Source organism: Atheta coriaria, unplaced genomic scaffold, assembly GCF_025399875.1.
Source record: "Atheta coriaria isolate IRGN ID8LTWV9N9 unplaced genomic scaffold, Caltech_Dcor_3.1 hic_scaffold_6_pilon, whole genome shotgun sequence".
Taxonomy (NCBI): Eukaryota; Metazoa; Arthropoda; class Insecta; order Coleoptera; family Staphylinidae; genus Dalotia; species Dalotia coriaria.
The window spans coordinates 919,751-939,796 of record NW_027045448.1 but is presented as its reverse complement, the minus strand read 5'-3'; the positions used below and the strand labels follow the sequence as shown (position 1 = coordinate 939,796).

The following is a 20,046-nucleotide window of genomic DNA, read 5'->3' as shown; positions in this document are numbered from 1 at the left end:
GTGCACCACATGAATATTATTTTATAATTTAACTGTTTTTTAAAAGATTTCTTAATGATGTCTTAATCAATCACTCGCATTGTAAATATTTTAAATATTGAAACAAAACCAAAGATAATATATTTTTATATTTGAAAAACTGATTATATTTTTTGCCCGTTTTCAGCATTTATTAGAATTACATTTATCGGTAAGTAAAATCAATTAAAGAAAAATCAATTAAATAATGATTAATTAATTTTTTATTAGAAAAATAAATTTTAATAGAATTTCAACTAGGTACATAGTATTGAATTTGAATCAGTATCACATTTACAGCGGAAGAATTTAAGTATTAAATTTTTGAACTCAATAGTGATGATCAGCATGGCCGGAATATTTAACATCAGCGTTGAAGCCATTGTGTTTATCGGCGGTGTAATGAACAATACGGGTCCTGCCATCGGGTTGCTCCAGTTTGTACCATCCCTTGACGACATCACCATCGCGTTCCTCTTCAGCAGATTTCATATCATGAGTGTGGTGGTCTTCAACTCCATATTTGTATTCGTATTTTGGGTGATGCTAAAAATATTAAATTAATTCACACATTATAACATCATAGATGTGTTATTTTACGTGGGGCTCATGATGATCATGATGATCCCCGTGATGATAACTGTGTTCAACATGATTGTTGAATGATGCGTAAGAAGAAGCGTGATGCTCAGCAACAGCGCAGGCAACAACAGCAGCAAGAACCAAATACTTGAACATTTTTAATTTAGTGATGTTGTTGATTGAACAAATACAATACTTCAACTGATGATTTGTGGTGATTTTCGTTTGTATTTATACTCTTCGTTTCATAAGAAAATAAATTAAGTTATGCAAAAGTATTACCGACACACATATATTTACTCAAAATTTCATTTATGAATATGTTATTTTGACTGGTTTAACACATAACATTCGGTGTTTGTAATAATTGATAATTGGCATTTAATACGCAATACGACTATACCTACTTTTAATAATAATCGTAATTTACGGAAGTGCGTATATGAATTTTTAATTAGACGAAAAAATGTTTGAATTTAGTAACATGCATTGGGTTTGTAATATACATGTAGTCTGTATTTATAAATTCTGCAATATAATACCGATTCTTAAATAGTGTGAAATTATTTACAGTTTGAATGAAATTCTGGCACATTTAAAATCTATAGCATGGGCGAATAGTTTTGAAGCGAAGTAAAGTTACACAATTTTAATAATAAATTAACAAATTTATTTTTCAACTTCCGCCTTTAGGGCGCCAGTTTTTCCACGGTTTCAAGATGCAAAAAGAGGTACTTTAAACAGGGGCGGCCAAGGTCGTGACTAAAGTATTTATTGCCAGCAAATTTTGAAGATTTAATACACAAAAGTTGAAATACAAAAACCTCAACGTAGAAATAGAGTGGAAGTTGAAAAAGTAGCACGTTGCTAAATGTTCTTAAGCACACGATTGATTAAACGCTCACTACACTCTCTTAATCAATCCATAAAAACCAAAAACTCTTGCCCACTTTAGCCCACTTGATACTTAACATTCTATTACAGAAACATATAGTTTCAATCTCGCGCCTTATTCTATTTTTGTTTATAGATAAACTAGTTAACCGGGCAAACGTTGTTTTGCCATATAAATTATTTCAAGTTTCTAGATAAATTTTAGTGTAGACAAAAAGTAACTTACTTATTATAAAAAATAGGGTTGGTGATAAGAAACCAAAAATTTAGGGTTGTATGGTTGTATATTTTAATGCCACATTAAAAAATAAAAACAAAAATTTCGACCAAAATTTAAAAAATTAAGGGTGAACAACCCTTATCACTTAAAGATATAAAGTTACCGATTCTCAGATCTACTGAATACGCATATAAAAATTTTCTTTGAGCGGGATGAAAAATGATTAAATTACTAAAATGTCTATAAAGAAATAGGGGTTGGTGATAAAAACAAAAATTTAGGGTTGTATGTATTTTTAATGCCACATTATAAAAAAATAAAAACAAAAGAATTTGTCCAAAAATTTAAAAAAAAGTTAAGGGTGAACAACCCTTATCACTTAGGGGTATGAAAAATAGATGTTAGCCGATTCTCAGACCTACTGAATACGCATATAAAATTTGGTAAAAATCGGTAAAGCCGTTTCGGAGGAGTATGGAAACAAACACTGTGACACGCTAATTTTATATATATAGATTATAAGTAAATCTTTATTATATATAGTCATGTCATTCGGTGATAGAAGGTATCAAATGTAATACAGCTTTTGGAAATAAAAATTTATAAAAATGATTTGAGAGTAAAGACATTTTAGTCAAAATAACTAATATTATATAGCGTACATAACCAGGCAATGTCAGTGACATATTTCAAGTTATCACATTCAAAAGAGAGATAGAAAAAAATATTCATACATTTAAATTAAGAACGTCTAACACTATATAAGTAAATATAAAAACATATATAATTAAGTAAAAAATATAGGATTTTATAATTAAATCACACAGAATATATAGAATATGGATTTATTTATATTTGTCTTTACAAAAAGCCAATATTTGTTTGGAATATTTCATCACAGTCAATTAATAATGTCCCGAATATTTAACATCCGCATTGAATCCACTATGCTTATCGGCGGTGTAATGAACAACTCGGATTTTGCCATCAGGTTGCACCAATTTGTACCATCCCTTAACCACGTCGCCGTCGCGTTCCTCTTCGGCAGATTTCATATCATGGGTATGATGGTCTTCAACACCATATTTGTATTCATATTTTGGATGGTGCTAAAATAAGAAAAATGTCATTTTTATTGTGTAACAATAGTTTACATCTTGGATATTTTACATGTGGTTCGTGATGGTCATGGTGATCATCGTGGTGATAACTATGATCTACATGATTGTTGAACGATGCGTAAGAAGAAGCGTGGTGTTCAGCTAACGTGTAGGCAACTAAGGCAACAAAAACCAAATATTTAAACATTTTTGTTGAGTTGTTAGGTTGATTGCAAATATTATTATTGTTATATTGAATGCTCGATGCAAACTGATAGTTTGGTGTGATGTGCGCTTCAAATTTATACTATTTATATTTCATTACAACAGCTTTAATGCGTAACTAACGCATGCTAGAATTTCTTGCCATAACAGGTAACATAACATGAGTGGGCGCAACTAAATTTACCAAACGTATTTGGTGCATGCACTGCAATCTCTGCATATCATTATAATTTTATTATTACTTCATTTTTGCAGTGCCTGCATTTTACAAACTTGTAAAATCACTTATTTTCCAAGAATTGATTAATATTAATTTAGGACAACAAACTATACCATACCTTAAATGAGTAGGAATTATTGTTGAGGTAGCCGTTTCCAAACGTTTTATCTTTACTTTTGCTACTTAAACACATCTCGTGTGTGCCCCTTGTTTTGGCATAACATAAACAGAATGAAAGAAAATCTTTTCTTACATTATTATATAGTGAGAAAACAGTGACAAAACTTTTTTAAACATTTGAAATTATTTGAATACTGCATTATCTAGAATTTGATGCTGAGCAAGTAATGTTTTTGGTTATTATTAATCTTAATTACTTTCTGAAATAATTAATAAGTATGAAAAACTTCCTGCGGCAAACCAGATGTAGGTCTAGGCAAAAAGGATTTCAAATCCTTTATTTTTGAAAGATTATTTATAAAATAAGCTACTAAAACAGTAAAGCATAATTTAAAAAAAGTTTGGACCTGCCGTTAGACACAAAATCATTTTAAAATATATGAAGATGTCTTGCCATTCCAAAACAATTAACAAGTTAACTCTGTTCTTTGACAGAACTACTATAAAAAGCTATTTTAGACACTTTCTGTCGTTTTAAAATGATAAAATTTTATACATAATATAAAAGATATTATCTCGAGCTGTAATATGTGATGTAATATGACAGGAAATATATAAATTGGTTCACGAAATATAAACAAACATAATTTTAAGCATAATTTTAATTTTTTAATAAAATGCCAATTTTAAATGGGTAGGTCGGTAGTTTAGGTAATTTGTATGAGTAGACTCTAATTCTACAATATGCCAGCATTGCTGACTAAGCAAGATACTCAAAATAATAGTATTAGTTTACGAGATATAGCGTGTTTTCATTAGCATGTTTGGTTAATCCTTACCAGTGTTGTCCATTCATTTTAGAAAATAGGTAAAAACATATCTACAATTGATTCATTTATATTTTGGAATATTTTGAGCAACCATATACATAAAAACACAGTAGTCTCATTTATAGAAGCTTTAATAGAAATAAATATATACAATTGCATTTATCCTAGATTTGTGTGTTTCATTTAATTATGAACATTGCCATCAATTCTAAACATAATAGTATCTCATTTATTACTTAATAATGATAAGGATGGTCGGCATGACCAGAATATTTGACATCAGCGTTGAAGCCATTGTGTTTATCGGCAGTATAATGAACAATACGGGTCCTGCCATCGGGCTGCTCCAGTTTGTACCATCCCTTGACGACATCCCCGTCGCGTTCCTCTTCAGCAGACTTCATATCATGGGTGTGGTGGTCCTCGACGCCATATTTGTATTCATATTTTGGGTGATGCTAAAATAATCATAATATAGTTTTTATTCAGTAATATTAATATTTATCTTCAATAGATTACATGTGGTTCGTGGTGATCATGATGATCATCGTGGTGATATGAATGTTCAACATGATTATTGAATGATGCATAAGAAGAAGCGTGGTGCTCAGCTACAGCACACGCAACTAAAGCAACCAAAATGCAATATTTGAACATTTTTCTAAATTGGAGTAGTTTAATTGAAAGATACAATTTGACTGATACCTGGTAGTGGTCAGCAACTCCAATTTATACCATTCCCTAGTATTTCGAGTATCTATATGGTTAAGAGGATATAAGTTGAACTTATATTAAGTTACGTCAAAAATATCGTAATAAGCACATTCTGTCTGGGCTAACCAATTGTTACAATATCAACGTAATAAGTGTGTGTAATTCTTGTAGAATTAATTAAAACATTGTTAACATTGTTAAAATTCATTGATTATAATGTTAAACAATGTATTAACGGGATATAAGAAAGGTCCGATGTCCATTGAAACTGCTAGTAAGATGGAAAGATTAATATGTCTTATTCCTTGTCAACCTAAAGATCTTTTATGGTCCTACCTAGCACTAAATAATTTTTCTATGTGGAAGGTACTTGAAATAATCAAACTCAAGATATTCTTGACCAATAAAATTTTATTTCAACCCTTACATTCACGAAACAGATCATTATTATTATAATACATTATTGTCATGTTGCTTAGTCATAGTTTATGTTACATATCATAATAATTATGCAGTCTGGTCAATTTCTGCAACCCTTTTATGAATTCAGTGGGTTCTACAAATTTAGTAATTTTGTGATATTTTTTGTTTGTTTTGTAGGAATGTTAATACAAATAATAATAAAATGGACTTTTGGCAGTTAGATGATAATAATTTAATGAACATGAATATGAAGAACAGTAAAATTAGCAAAAATATCAAAATTATACAAAATAAAGTCAGTAAAATCTTCGAACAACTCCCGCACACCCGACGTCTAAAACTTCTTAATGATGACTGGTTTAAAAAGGGCGTCTGTCGTCTTTATAGCCCTAATGCACTTGAAGTGTGCTCTTTTGTCTGAAAGGCTCTCGAATATTAGCCGTTCAATCCTTCTTCGTAATTGTTCATACTCTTCCGAGCTTTTGGTGAAACCGAAACCCGAAAAAGTGCGTACAAAATTACGATTCATTCGCGGCGCAACAACATCAAATATTACTTCATGCATCAATCTTAGTGAACTCGCGGGTGCATTATCAATCTGTTTCGCGGCACACGGATTGTCGTGTAAACAGTTGATCTCCATCTTTTCAGCTTGCACTTGTAATATTATCTGAATTTGCTCACTTTTTGCTCACGGCTGCGGCTTTTGGCTTCTTTACGTCTTACGTCACTGTTAATCGTCGTTATCGTTTATGTTCACTCACACACTCAATGTTCATAGAAAGTCTTTCGGTTGAACCTTCAGATTGTGCAGAAAGTCCTTAGGTTTAGCCTCCAGATTTCGTAGTAAGTCCTTAGGTTGTACCTCCAGATTTCGTGGTAAGTCCTTAGGTTGAGCCCCCAGATTTTGTAGGAATGTTAATACAAATATTAATAAAATGGACTTTTGGCAGTTAGATGATAATAATTTAATGAACATGAATATGAAGAATAGTAAAATTAGCAAAAATATCAAAATTATACAAAATAAAATCAGTAAAATCTTCGAACAACTCCAGCACACCCGACGTCTAAAACTTCTTAATGATGACTGGTTTAAAAAGGGCGTCTGTCGTCTTTATAGCCCTAATGCACATGAAGTGTGCTCTTTCGTCTGAAAGGCTCTCGAATATTAGCCATTCAATCCTGCCGTTTAATTCAGATTTATTAACATGAATTTACGAAGAAAACGATATTAGATACGAATTACCGATGATTTACAGGTACAATTTACTTTTAATCAATTTATCATTAGTTAACTTCAAAATATCACAATATAAAGCACAAACATTAACACTGTATAAAAGATCAGTAAGTTAAAACAACTGAAATTGAACAACTACAATTTTATAAAATGCTCGGTGGTAACTATAACTCAATTGCGAACGTAGCAAAGTCATTCCAGTTCATGATCAATATTATAATATCGACTCATTTCCGAAATGCGAGATGCATAGTTCAATTTTGCAACAGTTTCCAGGATTTTTCAATAAATACTTCAAATCTCACTCTTCCGCAATATGTAAATCCCATGTCATGTGCTGCAGGTTGTGATCATTATATAATCACGGATCCGCTTGTCACTCACCAAGCCTACATTCAACAGTATACATTCAAAGGAATTATATTCCTGGGAAACGAATCCATTGACGATTACAAATTCAATAAATCATGGCCGATTTATGCAGCTCATTCAATTTTTATCAAATTAGTCAACAATGTCTGTGTCATGAGCGCTTTCGAAAACTGGGAATTGAACTCATATAGTGTTTTAAACCGTTGGAACATTTTAACCAACAAGTTCGAAAATGATAATATTGATGAAAATTGAATATTGAGTTCTTTTCGAATAAAAGACGGAAACGTCTTGGTGGAGTGTTGAATATTGGAACATTAGCAGATCAAGTTCCACTTATTCTTACAAGTAATAATTTTAACATGTCACATGCGTATTGCAGTTATTTTACTTTTACCTTTTAGCGAAATCAATAGGATTTGAGATTATAATGATGATCGTGTTTGGAAAGTCAATGAATATGACCACAATTAGCTCGCCATAAGATAGAATCAGTTATACCATTATTTATATTTGGTAAAATAGTATTTAGTAAGTCTACTATACTTTGATTTCGACGAGCAAATATATACTTTTAGGATATTTCGGACCTCAAAAAGTGATTAGTACAGATCCTGTCTCAATCTTGTATTTAAGTTTTTTGACACCCGAACCAAAGACCCATATTAAATGGTTGGATTTGCTTCAAGTGTTTGAATTAAAATTATGGATATTGATATTTTCTTGTTATAGTCTGATCGGATGTTTCTTTTGGATAGAAAATATTGTTAATCACAATGCAAATTGTCCGCGATTTTTAGCAATTACTGGTCTCTTTCTCCTTCAAACACTTAATCATTATAAAATGCCGCGCAGTGTTTGCACACGCTGTTTAATAATGATAGGGTTGATATTGGCAGTGTTGATATCATCCATGTTCTCTTCTGGTATTGTTAAAAGTATGATGACTGTTAGTTACGAGGGCGAGGTGCGAACAATTGAACAACTTGCTGATTCAAAATTAATGGTGGAATGGAAAAATGAACCATTAGATGTATGTGACTCCAATTCGCTTACAGAAGCTGAAGTGCGTGCATTCTCGCGATGGTCACTAGATAACTATAAGTTACCTTATTACGAAAAAGCCATTGCACACTATGTTACAATTACAAGACGTATGTCTACATACGTATGTGTACATTTGTAATTTATTTATACTCAATTATATATAATGTTCTTGGCTCCTATGTGGAGCATAGAGCCTCACTAAGCGCCCTCCAACGGACTCTGTTTCGGGCAACCGCCTTTGCTTCGTTCCAGCCCATATTTTGGTTTCGGAGCTCCTCTATTGTGGATCTTCGCCAGGTATTGGCCGGTCTACCAACCCTTCTCTTCCCCTGTGGGTTCCATTCTAGCGCATTTCTGGCGATATCTCCGGCGTCTCTTCTCAAGATGTGCCCAATCCACCCCCATTTTCTCTTGCGTATTTGATTTATAATGGGAGTTTCATCACATCGACGGTGCAACTCATCGTTGGAGATTGTCATTGGCCAGAATATGCGCAAGATCATTCTCAAGCACTTGTTTATGAAGGTTTGGAGTTTGTGTGTGCTTGAGCTCGTTGACCTCCATGTTTCGCATCCATATAAAGGGTGGATTTTACATTTGTGCGGAATATGCGCAGTTTTGTTCTTAGTGTATAGACGCTTGACTTCCATACTGTGCTCAGCATTCTGAAGGATTGCTGGGCTTTCTTTATTCTGTTGTTTATATCTGCGTCGGTCCCCCCTTTTATGTCAATTATACTTCCTAGATATAGGAATTCCTTGACCTCTTCTATTTCCGTATTATCTATTTGGAGTTTTAAGGTGTTGTTTGTATTTATACGCATTTCTTTTGTTTTGGCAATATTTATTCTTAGGCCAATTTTACTTGCCTCCCTTGCTAATGTTGTTAGCTGTCGGCTCACGCCTTCGAACGTATGTGACATCAGGCAGATGTCGTCGGCGTAATCCAGGTCGCTGAGGTGCGAGGTTAGTGTCCAGCGCAACCCATCCCTGTTCTGGTCTACCTTTGCTAGTATGTAGTCTAAGGCGATGTTAAATAGTAATGGGGATATGACACATCCTTGTTTTACTCCTCTGTGTATCGTAAAACTTTCGCTTTTTTCACCGTTGTGTAACACACTGCAGTTTGCATCAGTGTAGAGTTCTTGCAGGATGCTTATTATCTTTGTTGGTACACCTCGCGACTTAAGGATCCTCCATAAAGCGTCGTGGTTCAGGCTGTCGAATGCTTTCTCAAAGTCGATGAAGGCGATGAATAGTGGTGATCGCCATTCTACTGATTGCTCGATAATTATACGAAGGGTATTGATATGATCGATGCATGAGCGATTCGGCCGAAAACCTGCTTGGTTCGGGCGCAGGGTGTTTTCTATAGTTTCCGCTAATCTTGTTTGGACGATTTTCGCGATAATCTTATTAATTGTGTTTAATAGCGTTATGCCACGCCAGTTGTTACACTCGGTCAAGTTACCTTTTTTGGGAAGCTTGATGATTAGCCCTTCTTTCCACTTGGTCGGAATCTTGTTGTTGTTCCATGCTTCCTTAATACAGTGGTATAGTTCATTTGCCATCCATGTGGCGTTTACTTTTAGTAGTTCCGCTGGAACGTTATCAGCTCCTGCTGCTTTGTTGTTCTTAAGCGTCTTTATAGCTGCAGTTATCTCCGCGACTGAAGGCGGGTTCGAGTCAATGTTCAGTTGTCTACCTGGGTTATTCTCTGGCTCCCAGTTAATTGTTTCGTTTGCGCTGAGCATGTCGGAGAAATGTTCCCTCCATCTTTCGAGCTGCTTGTCTGACTCAACTAACAGGCGGCCGTTTTTTGACTTAATGAAGTGTGTGCGTGTAGAGTACTTATTGGCCAGTTTCTTTGTGAGGTTGTAAAGTTCTCTCGAGTTGTTGTTGAGCATTGCTTCTTCTGCTTGTCTGCAAATATCATCTATCCACCTGCGTTTGTCTCTTCTGGCTTCCCTTTTGACCTTTTGGCAAAGGCCTGTGTACTCTACCTGTGCCGCTGCCCTATATTCTTGCGAAAGATTTTGGGTAGCAGGTGTTTTTCCTCTTTCGGTCTTCTATCAGCAACCACGTGTTTTCGCTGATCCATTCTTTCCTTTGCCTGCTTTTCACTCCAATTGTTGTTTTGGCGACTTCAATGATGTTGTCGGCCATATTTTCCCATTTTGTGCTGATTTTTGGTTTATTGTCTCTTGCATTTTTCCTTGAAGGATTTTGCTATTTGTGGAATGCGTAGCTTCTCTATATTTAGTTTTATTCGTTTCATATCGGCTGGTTGCTTGGGTACTGCTAGTTTTATTCTCAATGTGCCAACTATTAGGTGGTGGTCACTGGCTACATCAGCACCTCTCTTGTTCCTCACATCGAGTAATGACGATCTCCATTTCCTAGAGATTGTGATATGATCGATTTGGTTGTGGGTTTTTGTCTGGCGAGACCCACGTTGTCTTGTGAATCTGTTTGTGGGGGAACAGCGTACCCCCTATTACCAGGTTCGCGTTGGAGCAGAACTGTGTGAAGTATGTGCCGTTTTCGTTAATCTGCCCAACGCCGTTTTTTCCCATAATTTCTTCCAAATTCTCGTTTTGAGCGCCTACTTTCGCATTAAGGTCGCCCATGAGAATTTTTATGTCACCGCTGTTTACGTCTTTTATAGTTTTCTCGAGGATGTCATAGAATTCATCTTTATCCTCTTTAGAAGCGTTATTGGTTGGGGCGTAACATTGGATAAAAGTTACTTTTCTGAACCTGGTGTAGAATCTTGCTGTTATTACTCTTTCGTTTATTGGTGTCCATGAGATTAGACTCTTTTAGCATGTTTACTGAGTAGAAATCCTACACCGCTTTCGTGTTTTCCAGATTCATTACCACTAAAAGTAGTCGTTCTCCACCTTGTGTGGGATGTTCTCCTTTCCCCAACCAACGTACTTCTGATATACCTAAAATATGTAGATTATATTTGAGAAATTCCTTAGTTACCTGCTGCAATTTGGAGCTCTCGTATAACGTTTGCACGTTCCAGCAGCCGAAACGTATCTTGTGTTTAGTATTAGCCAGGGTCGTCCTCGTATTATCCGTCCGGGTTTGCTTAGTTGAAGTTTCAGTAATAGGTTTGATTTAGGGTGAGTAGGTTATTAGCCTTCTGCACCCGAGTTTGGTGCTGGGGCTGCCAGCTGGAGCGTCCAAACCCGCCTCAGTGTACCTGGATGTTTGACGATGTTGTTGATGTCCCGCACTTGACGTGGTGAAAGTGAGGTTATACCGCCTCATATTCGGTCGCCAGAGCCTCGTTTGTCGAAATCAGGGCGCACCACGTGAAGGGAGGTTGGCAGTTGGCACCCACGGCCCTTGCGCCCCATACTCAATTATAAACAAAAGATATTCTCCCCTTTGTACAAACAATGGATTATATTTTTGTAATATCATACAGTGTCATGAGCATATCCAGTGATGAATATTTACTGTATATTCCTTTTTTGAACCAGTTTATGTTGAGATGCAAAGATGTTGGTTTAATGATTAAATGGGAATGGGATACGTTTTGGACCGTAAATAAAATGGCTACAATAATTGGATATTTGGACAGTCGTGTGCCACCGAGTAAGCCTACCCAGTTGCAGTTTGATCATCTGCGTGCAGTATTTGGTATGTGGTTTCTTGGAAATATCTTTGGATTATTAGCATTTGCGTTAGAAAAATTATGGATGATGTCATTTTATAACATCACAAAATTTTAACTTTCTTAAATAAAATGTTAACTATAAATTGCTGATTTGAAGGTTACAATTAATTTATCAAAATATATATCTTTGTAATTTAAAAAATATTGTTAGAAAATATAAAGCTTTTTACATATTAAATTTTACTATATCTAGTGATTTGATGTTCATAACATACAATCTCTTAATAATGATTAGAAAAAAAACTTTTAAAATGCTCCGAATTTATATTGTAAATATTTTAAATTCATAATATAATGGGTATATTGGATTTAATTTCATAGGTACAAAACATATTATAAATCTATTTCCAATTTTTCCTGGGCACACGAATAGTCCCATAACAAAAATTCATTTCCCATTAAAAAAAGATTTATTTGCTCAACATAGATTATTTAGATTATTTGAAAGTGTAATCATCACGAAAAAATATACTTCTTAAATTATTTTCAATTATATTTCAATCATATTTGAAATTTATTCAGTTTTTTGGTAATGCTAATTACTATTACTCAATTCACCCAAAACATATTAGCACTCACTCATTGTGCATAATTAATTAACATGTCATGCACCAGTAATCTTAATCCTGTAACAAAGCCATAAAGAATATTATCGTAAAATTGCGTGGTACCCTAATAATTATACAACCAAAAACAGTATATAAACGAAGTGCATAGTTTACCAAAATATCACTTTACTTTAATCATTTATTTGATAAACACTATTAGTATCCTTATAAATATCAACAACAATGTTCAAACTCTTTGTTTTCGTTGCTTTGGTTGCTTGCGTAGTAGCTGAACACCACGCTTCTTCTTACGCATCGTTCAACAATCATGTAGATCACTCATATCACCACGATGATCATCATGATCATCATGAACCTCACGTAAAATAGCGCATCTATGAGTTTATTCTGTGTAAATTAATTTAATATTTTTAGCACCACCCAAAATATGAATACAAATATGGCGTTGAAGACCATCATACACATGACTTGAAATCTGCTGAAGAGGAACGCGACGGAGATGTTGTCAAGGGATGGTACAAACTGGAGCAGCCCGATGGCAGGACTCGTATTGTTCATTACACCGCTGACAAACACAATGGATTCAACGCTGATGTCAAATATTCCGGTCACGCTGATCATCCTTATCATTATTAATCGATTATATGTAATGAATTATTTAGTGCAAGATATGCTTTATATTTTCTAATAAAATTTCATTAACAGCAAAGAAATATGTTTTAATAAATTAGTAGTAACTTCCAAATCCACAATCTATAGTTTACATTTTATTAAAAAAATTAAATGTTGTCAATGGCAAAGTTTACCATTTTAAATATAGCATGTGATATTAAGTAACATCATCCATAACTGTTCCAACGCAAATGTCAGTAATCCAAAAGTATTTCCAATAAACCACATACCAAATACTGCACGCAGATGATCAAACTGCAACTGGGTAGGCTTACTCGGTGGCACACGAGTGTCCAAATATTCAATTAATGTGGCCATTTTATTTTCGTTCCTAAATGCATCCCATTCCCATTTAATCATCAAACCAGTATCTTTACATCTCACCATGAACTTGTTCAAAAGCGGAACATACAGTAAATATTCAAATCTGGATATGCCCATGGCACTGTACGATTTTACATAAAAGTAATCCATTGTTTGTATATAAGGGAGAATATTTATAAAATACTTGTCCAGCGAAGTAGATACTAAAATGGAATATAATTTTATGGGATGATGTATAAGAAAAAAAAAATCGAAAAAAAAGTATAAGAAAAGTAATGATAAATTAATTGAGGAACGTACATCTTGTAACAGTAATATAGTGTGCTATGGCCCTCTTATCATAAGGTAACTTATAGTTATCTAGTGACCATCGTGAGAATGCACGCTTTTCAGCTTCTGAAAGCGAATTAAGACGATACATATTTAACGGGTTATTTATCCAGTCCACCATTAGTTCTGAATCAGCAAGTTGTTCAATAGTTCGTACCTCGCCCTCGTAACTAACAGTCATCATACTTTTGACGATACCAGACGAAAACATAGACGATATCAACACTGCCATAATCAATACTGTCGCTATTAAGCAACGCGTTCGAACATTGCGTGGCATTTTATGATGATTAAGTGATTGAAGAAGCAGCAGACCTGTAATTGCTAAAAATCGAGGACAATTTGCATTGTGATTAACAATATTTTCAATCCAAAAGAAACATCCGATCAGAATATAACAGGAAAATATCAATAACCATAGTTTTAATTCAAACACTTGAAGTAATTCCAACCATTTAATAAGAGTCTTGGGTTTAGGTGTCAGAAAACTCAAATCCATCATTGAGATAGGATATGTGCCAACTCCATTTGGAGGACCAAAATATCCTACAGACATATGAAAATTTTTTGTCGAAATAGTTAAATAGTGTTAAACATTGTTTCACCTAAAACAAATATAGGTACATCTGGGTTTCCTTCATGGCGGATAATTGTGGTCATATTCATTGACTTTCCAAACTCAAACATCATAATAATCTCAGATCCTATTGATTTTTCTAATAAAAGAATATTTTTAATTGCTGCAATAGGTATACATAAAAATAAATACCTGTAAGAATAATTGGAACTTGGTCAGCCATACTCGCTATGTTTAACACTCCCCCAAGACGTTTCCGTCTTTTATTCGAAAAGAACTCATCTATATTATCATTTTCAAACTTGTTTGTTAAAATGCTCCAACGATTTAAGACACTATATGAGTTCAATTCCCAGTTATCAAAAGTGCTGATGACAAAGTCATTGTTGACTAATTTGATAAAAATTGAATGAGCTGCATAAATCGGCAATGTTCCGATTGCAAATTTATCGAATTTGTAATCATTAATGGATTCGTTTCCCAGAAAAATAATTCCTTTGAATGTATACTCTTTATTCAATGCTAGACAAAAATTAATAATGGCCTGGTGGTGGACAAGTGGGTCGGTGATTACATAATGATCACACCCGGTAACACATGACATGGGATTTACATATTGCGGAAGAGGGAGATCTGAAGTACTTATTGAAAAATCTTTAAAACTGTTGCTAAATTGTACCATACACCGTGCATTTTGGAAATGAGTAGATATTATAATATTGATCATGATCTGGAAGGACTTTGCCACATTGGCAATTGAGTTAAAGTCGCCAACAAGCATTATTAATTTGGATCTACGAGTATGATATCTATTGTTCAAGTTCAGCTCTTTTCACTTACTGACTTTTTATATTGAATACAAATTTCACATTTAATGTTATTATATTTTGAAAGAAATTAATGATAATTTAGGAAAAACTAAGTTGTACCTGTAAATCATCTGTATTTGATATATAATAACGTTTTATTTATAATGTCATGTTAATAAATCAAAATCAAACTATCAAAACATTTCTATGAATCACAGAACCCACATAAATTGTCCAATGTTCCGTAAATTTGAGAATTTTGTTATTTGTTATTTAAGTTTACTCTGGAAAGTATATGAAGGAATAGCATGTTTGAGAATATACCAGTTCAAATAAAAAAATTGGAACAATATTTTAAGCCTGAGTCAGCAGAAGATCCTTAGGTCGCCAAAGAATATTGGTCAAGTGGCATATTAGTCCAACATTGAACTTTGACTCCCATTTAGTGTCATTTCCATTTAATTTGTTATTCCTCAACTATCCTCTAATTCCTCATATCTATTTAATAGAATGTGACACATTGTATGCATTGAAATTTATTTAAATGCATTTCATTTATATGAAGAATGCTTTAATTAGTATTGTAAGAATACTAGTAATTCAAGTAGGGGAGAGCAGGTAGGATTCGTACATTTTTTACTTGACGCCATATTAAAACTAAACTATATAATATATTCGAATAAGTTTAATGTCCCTATATAGCCTATATATCTGCCTATAATTATAGTATGGTACAGCTCCGTCACAAATCACACAGACAGAATTATGATCAGTTTTCCAAAAAATGGAAATCGTACGAAAGTACCCCACACACGGGGTACCTTCGTGCATAGTGTGGGTACTTTCGTACATGATGGGGTACCTTCATACAGTCAAAGAAAATAAACAATTGTTGATTAAATTTAATCATTTATTGAGATCAATTTAACACAGAATCAGCATTTTTGTATTAAGAACCAAGATATATTATTTAGGTATTCATAGGTATCATATAATATGCATTTGCTTCATTATCAGTCTTTGTAGTTTTCTTTTGCTTCTTTAAATTAAATGACTCTTTCGATTGAGATTTCCTCTTTATTGAAGATGCGTTATCTGCATCTAAGACAAGATGTAGAGCTTTGATGGCCTTAGCTTTTTGTTTTTTCTCTTGCACTTGCTTCTTCAATAGTCTTCCTTTTTCTATTTCTGCCAGTCTATCTTTTTCCGGAGTATCAGTGTAAATTCTAGATTTGCCTGGTAGCTTTCCTTTCCTTGTTTTCTTTTGCATTCGTACACGTACGAATCTACCCCACCTACCTGTACGAAGGTTCCCCAACACCAAAAAACAATTAATATCGAAAATAAAAATAACCGCTGAAACTGGGCCAAAATCTATATTTACATGCTAAACTAAGTTATTCCTTCACAAACTGTGTACATTCACTTTTACAATAGGAATAAAGCGTGAATAAACAAAGATGTTTAAAAACATAACCAAAAATACTTACTTGGCGCGAAATCACGTTACGACTCGTTGCGTCGAAGCCGGCGGCTGCACTGACGTCTCACCCGCGAGTAACCTATGCGTGCGAGTGGGTCTCACGCACACAAACACAGACCTGTCAAAGTATTCTACAGTGGTAGGAATAAGGACTGTACGAATGCTCCTACTGTACGAATCCTACCTGCTCTCCCTAATTCAAATACTTATTACGTTGATATAGGAACTATCGACAGGCGCAAAAAGAATGTGCTTATTATGATACTTTTGATTTAATTAATATAGGTTCAACTTTATGTCTTTCAAACAATATAGTTCCATAGAATAGTATACATTGCAGTTGTTGCCTATAACGAAGTATCATTAAAATAAATAAATTTATTATTGAAAATATGTTGGAATATTATATTTTCGTGGTCCTGGTTAACAACGCAGGCAACCAGATCATCACGCTTTTTCGTAAGCTTGATTCAATAATCATACACACTCATCACTTCGTTGATTATCATTATCATAATAAAAAAATAAATTATTAAGATCATATAAAAAATAAAAAAACCTACCCAAAAACGGCCCTGTAGACAAGAATATAAAAATAAGTACGGCCCTATCAAAAACTGCTGGAACTTTTGTTTATTGACAGAAATAGCGCAGCTGGCCTGAACTGTGACACACTATTAGAGGTTAACATTTTATTATATTTTACTCTTTAGAGTTAATGAATTACAATTTGTGTGAATTTTAAATCATGAGTTACGTATTGGAAAAGGAAGATAAATTTAAAGGTTAACGGCCGATTTTTTTTAATTAGTGTGGTTTAGTGCGAGTGTTATTTATAAGTCTTATCAATAAAGCGTTATAATAACTCTAATATTAATAAAAATGCCGCCACGAAGAAGATCTAATCTCTCTCGATATAGCCGTAATACAATGAGACAACGTAAAATTAGGAAACAATTCACTGAAGAACAACGAAAAATCATACGAGAAAGGAGTCGAATTGGCATGGCCCGACTTCGTGAATCTCAAACAGAAGAGCAAAGAGCGACAGCCCGTGAAAAGGGTCGGTTGCTAATGAAGAAACGTCGAACTAAACTCAAATATGAACAACGAAAAAATCTTCTACGCGCAAGCATTGGGCCAATGGACGTGGTCTGCAAGTATTGTGGTGCATTGAAGTGTGCTGAAGAAATGCCTGGATCATGTTGCTTTAATGGCAAAGTCGAATTCTCATTATTAACTCCACCATCTGATCCATTGCATTCATTGACTAGTGATGAAACACCCAAATCACAACATTATCTAGGAAGCACTCAAAACTACAATGGTTTTCCAGTGATTTCACTTGAGGCAGATGCAGAGCATTTATTTCACAACGATGATCACCATGAACCACATGTAAAACATGCAAGATATATATTATTGTTATATAATTGAAATTATTGTGTTCATTTTTTAGCACCACTTGAAACATGAATCTGCTGAAGAGCAATGTGATGAAGAAGATGTAAAGGGATGGGTCAAAGTGGAGCATCCTGATGGCTGGACCCAAATTGTTCCTTACACTGTTAATAAACATAATGAATTCGACGCTGACGTCTGAAGAATTTTTCAGCTATTCTTCAGACTTCAGAATGTTGCAGATGTTCCTATGAAGTTTAGCACCAAAAATATAACTTGAAGGCTGTTAAATAAGGTAATAACCTTAATGATAACCTTAATGACCATTGGTATAGAAGTTGAATTGCAGTGATAGATTTCAAATGAGATTTGTATGAAAATTTAAAGATACCTCTGCAAAAATAATGTCCTATTAATACCCCATAATCATGTGGTCATCTGACACTGAGTTTACTTTAACTTGTATACAAAAGTAAATTATTTCCGTGCGATATCAGGATAGACTGCTAGTGAAATATAAATTTATAGACATATAGTTACTAATTATTTGTGTTTAGTGATTGTGTGAGTTACACATTAACTAATTTAATAAGAAATGTGTGGTAATAATATATTCAACACAATTTATGTAAAGAGAACGAGCGTGTTACATATATATTTGCGAAACAAAATGGAACCACCAAGAATATTGATCATTATTATTAATAAAGAAATACAAAAAAAAACGTATAAATTGAAGTTACAGATCAGTAAAATATATCAGTTTCAAACGAGCATTCTTTTGATAAACATATATTTAAAGTTAATATATAAATCACGCAAAATGTTCAAACTTTTCGTTTTCATTGCCCTGGTTGCGTGTGTGGCTGCTGAACATCATGCTTCCTCATACGCATCGTTCAACAATCATGTTGAACATTCATATCAGCACGATGATCATCATGATCACCATGAACCACATGTAAAACATAAAAATAAAAACTATTGTTTTTGATAACAGTATTGTTTATTTCAGCACCACCCAAAGTATGAATTCAAATATGGTGTCGCGGACCACCATACCCACGACATGAAGTCTGCCGAAGAGGAACGCGACGGAGATGTCGTCAAGGGATGGTACAAACTGGAACAGCCCGATGGCAGGACCCGTATTGTTCATTACACTGCCGATAAACACAACGGCTTCAACGCTGATGTGAAATTTTCCGGTCATGCTGACCATCCTCATCATTATTAAATGATTGTTACAGTTGTATTGTATTCAAAGGTGATAACTATGTCAATTAATTAATATGGTAGGGTATTATTGAAAATGAACCATTAATATAATGTCAAATAAAACTTGTGTTAATAAGACGACAAAAACGGTAATATATTTTGGAGTACCCATTCTAACAAATTTTTCTTCGCAGGCATTATTTATTTACACTTTACTTTGTAGGAATTATTTACTAACATACAATATAGTCTAAGAGCCCGTGACGGCCAGACTTTCGTCATTTTAGGAAAGATGAAAATGTTTCTATGTGTGTACCCAACCCAGCAAAGAACGACGATCCCTAATTATGAAACCTGGATCGTGGTTCCATTGGCAGTTAACAGCCAACAAAGATGTACCAATTATGATGTCAAATTCGTTATTTTAGCAAACTCCATTTTTGCATATTTTATTTGTAACGTTAATATAACATGCGATGCTCATTGCCAGACACTTGGTATTGTTCCAACCCCAGCCAGACACTCTTAAATTATAAGGTTTTTTTAAATATTCTTACGTCATATTAGGACTCCAATTGTTCATCAAGAGAATCTCTCCAAGATGGTTCTTATTTGTATGGGATAGCGTTAGAGTGAAGAACTAAAGGTCCCTTGTTCAATCCCTGGTTCCGGCACGTTGCTTTTGATAAAGATTTATCGTAATACTGAAAAATTTTGTTTTTATTGTGGTCTGCAAAATAACACCCAGTATCTCCCGAACTATATGACTTTTTATAGTTTCTCACCGTAATGTTAGAGTTAGAAAGTTTCCCTACACGATGCATACATTTGCAACCCCCTAGCACTTCTGAAAATGCTCAAAAGTGTTTTTTAGAAAGTAGCATTTTTCATTACGTATGTATATATGATACAAAAAAACACCCTGTATCTCGTGAACGAATTGACATTTTTAAAGTTTGACA

The 20,046-nt window shown here is 34.0% G+C and overlaps 3 protein-coding genes and 3 long non-coding RNA genes across 6 annotated transcripts; 2 read left to right on the top strand and 4 right to left on the bottom strand.

Annotated features, from left to right (window-relative positions):
* Nucleotides 1-294: 294 nt before the first annotated feature.
* Nucleotides 295-786, bottom strand: LOC135793596 (adult-specific cuticular protein ACP-20-like). The gene is made up of 2 exons (XM_065304609.1): nucleotides 619-786; nucleotides 295-564 (listed from the first exon to the last, which is right to left on the bottom strand). Exons 1-2 carry the CDS (start codon nucleotides 754-756, stop codon nucleotides 349-351), a joined length of 354 nt encoding a protein of 117 aa, XP_065160681.1. The 5' UTR covers nucleotides 757-786; the 3' UTR covers nucleotides 295-348.
* Nucleotides 787-2,619: 1,833 nt separating this feature from the next.
* Nucleotides 2,620-3,022, bottom strand: LOC135794487 (cuticle protein 8-like). The gene is made up of 2 exons (XM_065305795.1): nucleotides 2,885-3,022; nucleotides 2,620-2,823 (listed from the first exon to the last, which is right to left on the bottom strand). The coding sequence occupies exons 1-2, from the start codon at nucleotides 3,020-3,022 to the stop codon at nucleotides 2,620-2,622; spliced, it is 342 nt and encodes a 113-aa protein (XP_065161867.1).
* Nucleotides 3,023-4,445: 1,423 nt separating this feature from the next.
* LOC135794486 (adult-specific cuticular protein ACP-20-like) lies at nucleotides 4,446-4,894 on the bottom strand. Its single transcript, XM_065305793.1, has 2 exons — nucleotides 4,729-4,894; nucleotides 4,446-4,667 (listed from the first exon to the last, which is right to left on the bottom strand). The coding sequence occupies exons 1-2, from the start codon at nucleotides 4,864-4,866 to the stop codon at nucleotides 4,446-4,448; spliced, it is 360 nt and encodes a 119-aa protein (XP_065161865.1). The 5' UTR covers nucleotides 4,867-4,894.
* A 6,241-nt stretch (nucleotides 4,895-11,135) lies between these two features.
* On the top strand, nucleotides 11,136-12,983 carry LOC135793337 (uncharacterized). Its single transcript, XR_010548613.1, has 2 exons — nucleotides 11,136-11,664; nucleotides 12,685-12,983. It is a non-coding gene; the product is annotated as an uncharacterized lncRNA (long non-coding RNA).
* Nucleotides 12,984-13,117: 134 nt separating this feature from the next.
* Nucleotides 13,118-13,912, bottom strand: LOC135793338 (uncharacterized). The gene is made up of 3 exons (XR_010548614.1): nucleotides 13,754-13,912; nucleotides 13,567-13,662; nucleotides 13,118-13,469 (listed from the first exon to the last, which is right to left on the bottom strand). It is a non-coding gene; the product is annotated as an uncharacterized lncRNA (long non-coding RNA).
* Nucleotides 13,913-17,006: 3,094 nt separating this feature from the next.
* Nucleotides 17,007-19,231, top strand: LOC135793335 (uncharacterized). The gene is made up of 3 exons (XR_010548612.1): nucleotides 17,007-17,863; nucleotides 17,925-18,161; nucleotides 18,882-19,231. It is a non-coding gene; the product is annotated as an uncharacterized lncRNA (long non-coding RNA).
* The last annotated feature ends 815 nt before the right edge of the window (nucleotides 19,232-20,046 follow it).

Excerpts from the sequence above, each read along its gene's own strand:
- LOC135793596 (XM_065304609.1), bottom strand. The coding sequence starts at position 756 with ATGTTCAAGTATTTGGTTCTTGCTGCTGTTGTTGCCTGCGCTGTTGCT. Across the intron at positions 565-618 it reads ATGATCATCATGAGCCCCAC|CATCACCCAAAATACGAATA; the intron begins GTAAAATAACAC and ends TAATATTTTTAG.
- LOC135794487 (XM_065305795.1), bottom strand. The coding sequence starts at position 3,022 with ATGTTTAAATATTTGGTTTTTGTTGCCTTAGTTGCCTACACGTTAGCT. Across the intron at positions 2,824-2,884 it reads ATGACCATCACGAACCACAT|CACCATCCAAAATATGAATA; the intron begins GTAAAATATCCA and ends TTCTTATTTTAG.
- LOC135794486 (XM_065305793.1), bottom strand. The coding sequence starts at position 4,866 with ATGTTCAAATATTGCATTTTGGTTGCTTTAGTTGCGTGTGCTGTAGCT. Across the intron at positions 4,668-4,728 it reads ATGATCACCACGAACCACAT|CATCACCCAAAATATGAATA; the intron begins GTAATCTATTGA and ends TGATTATTTTAG.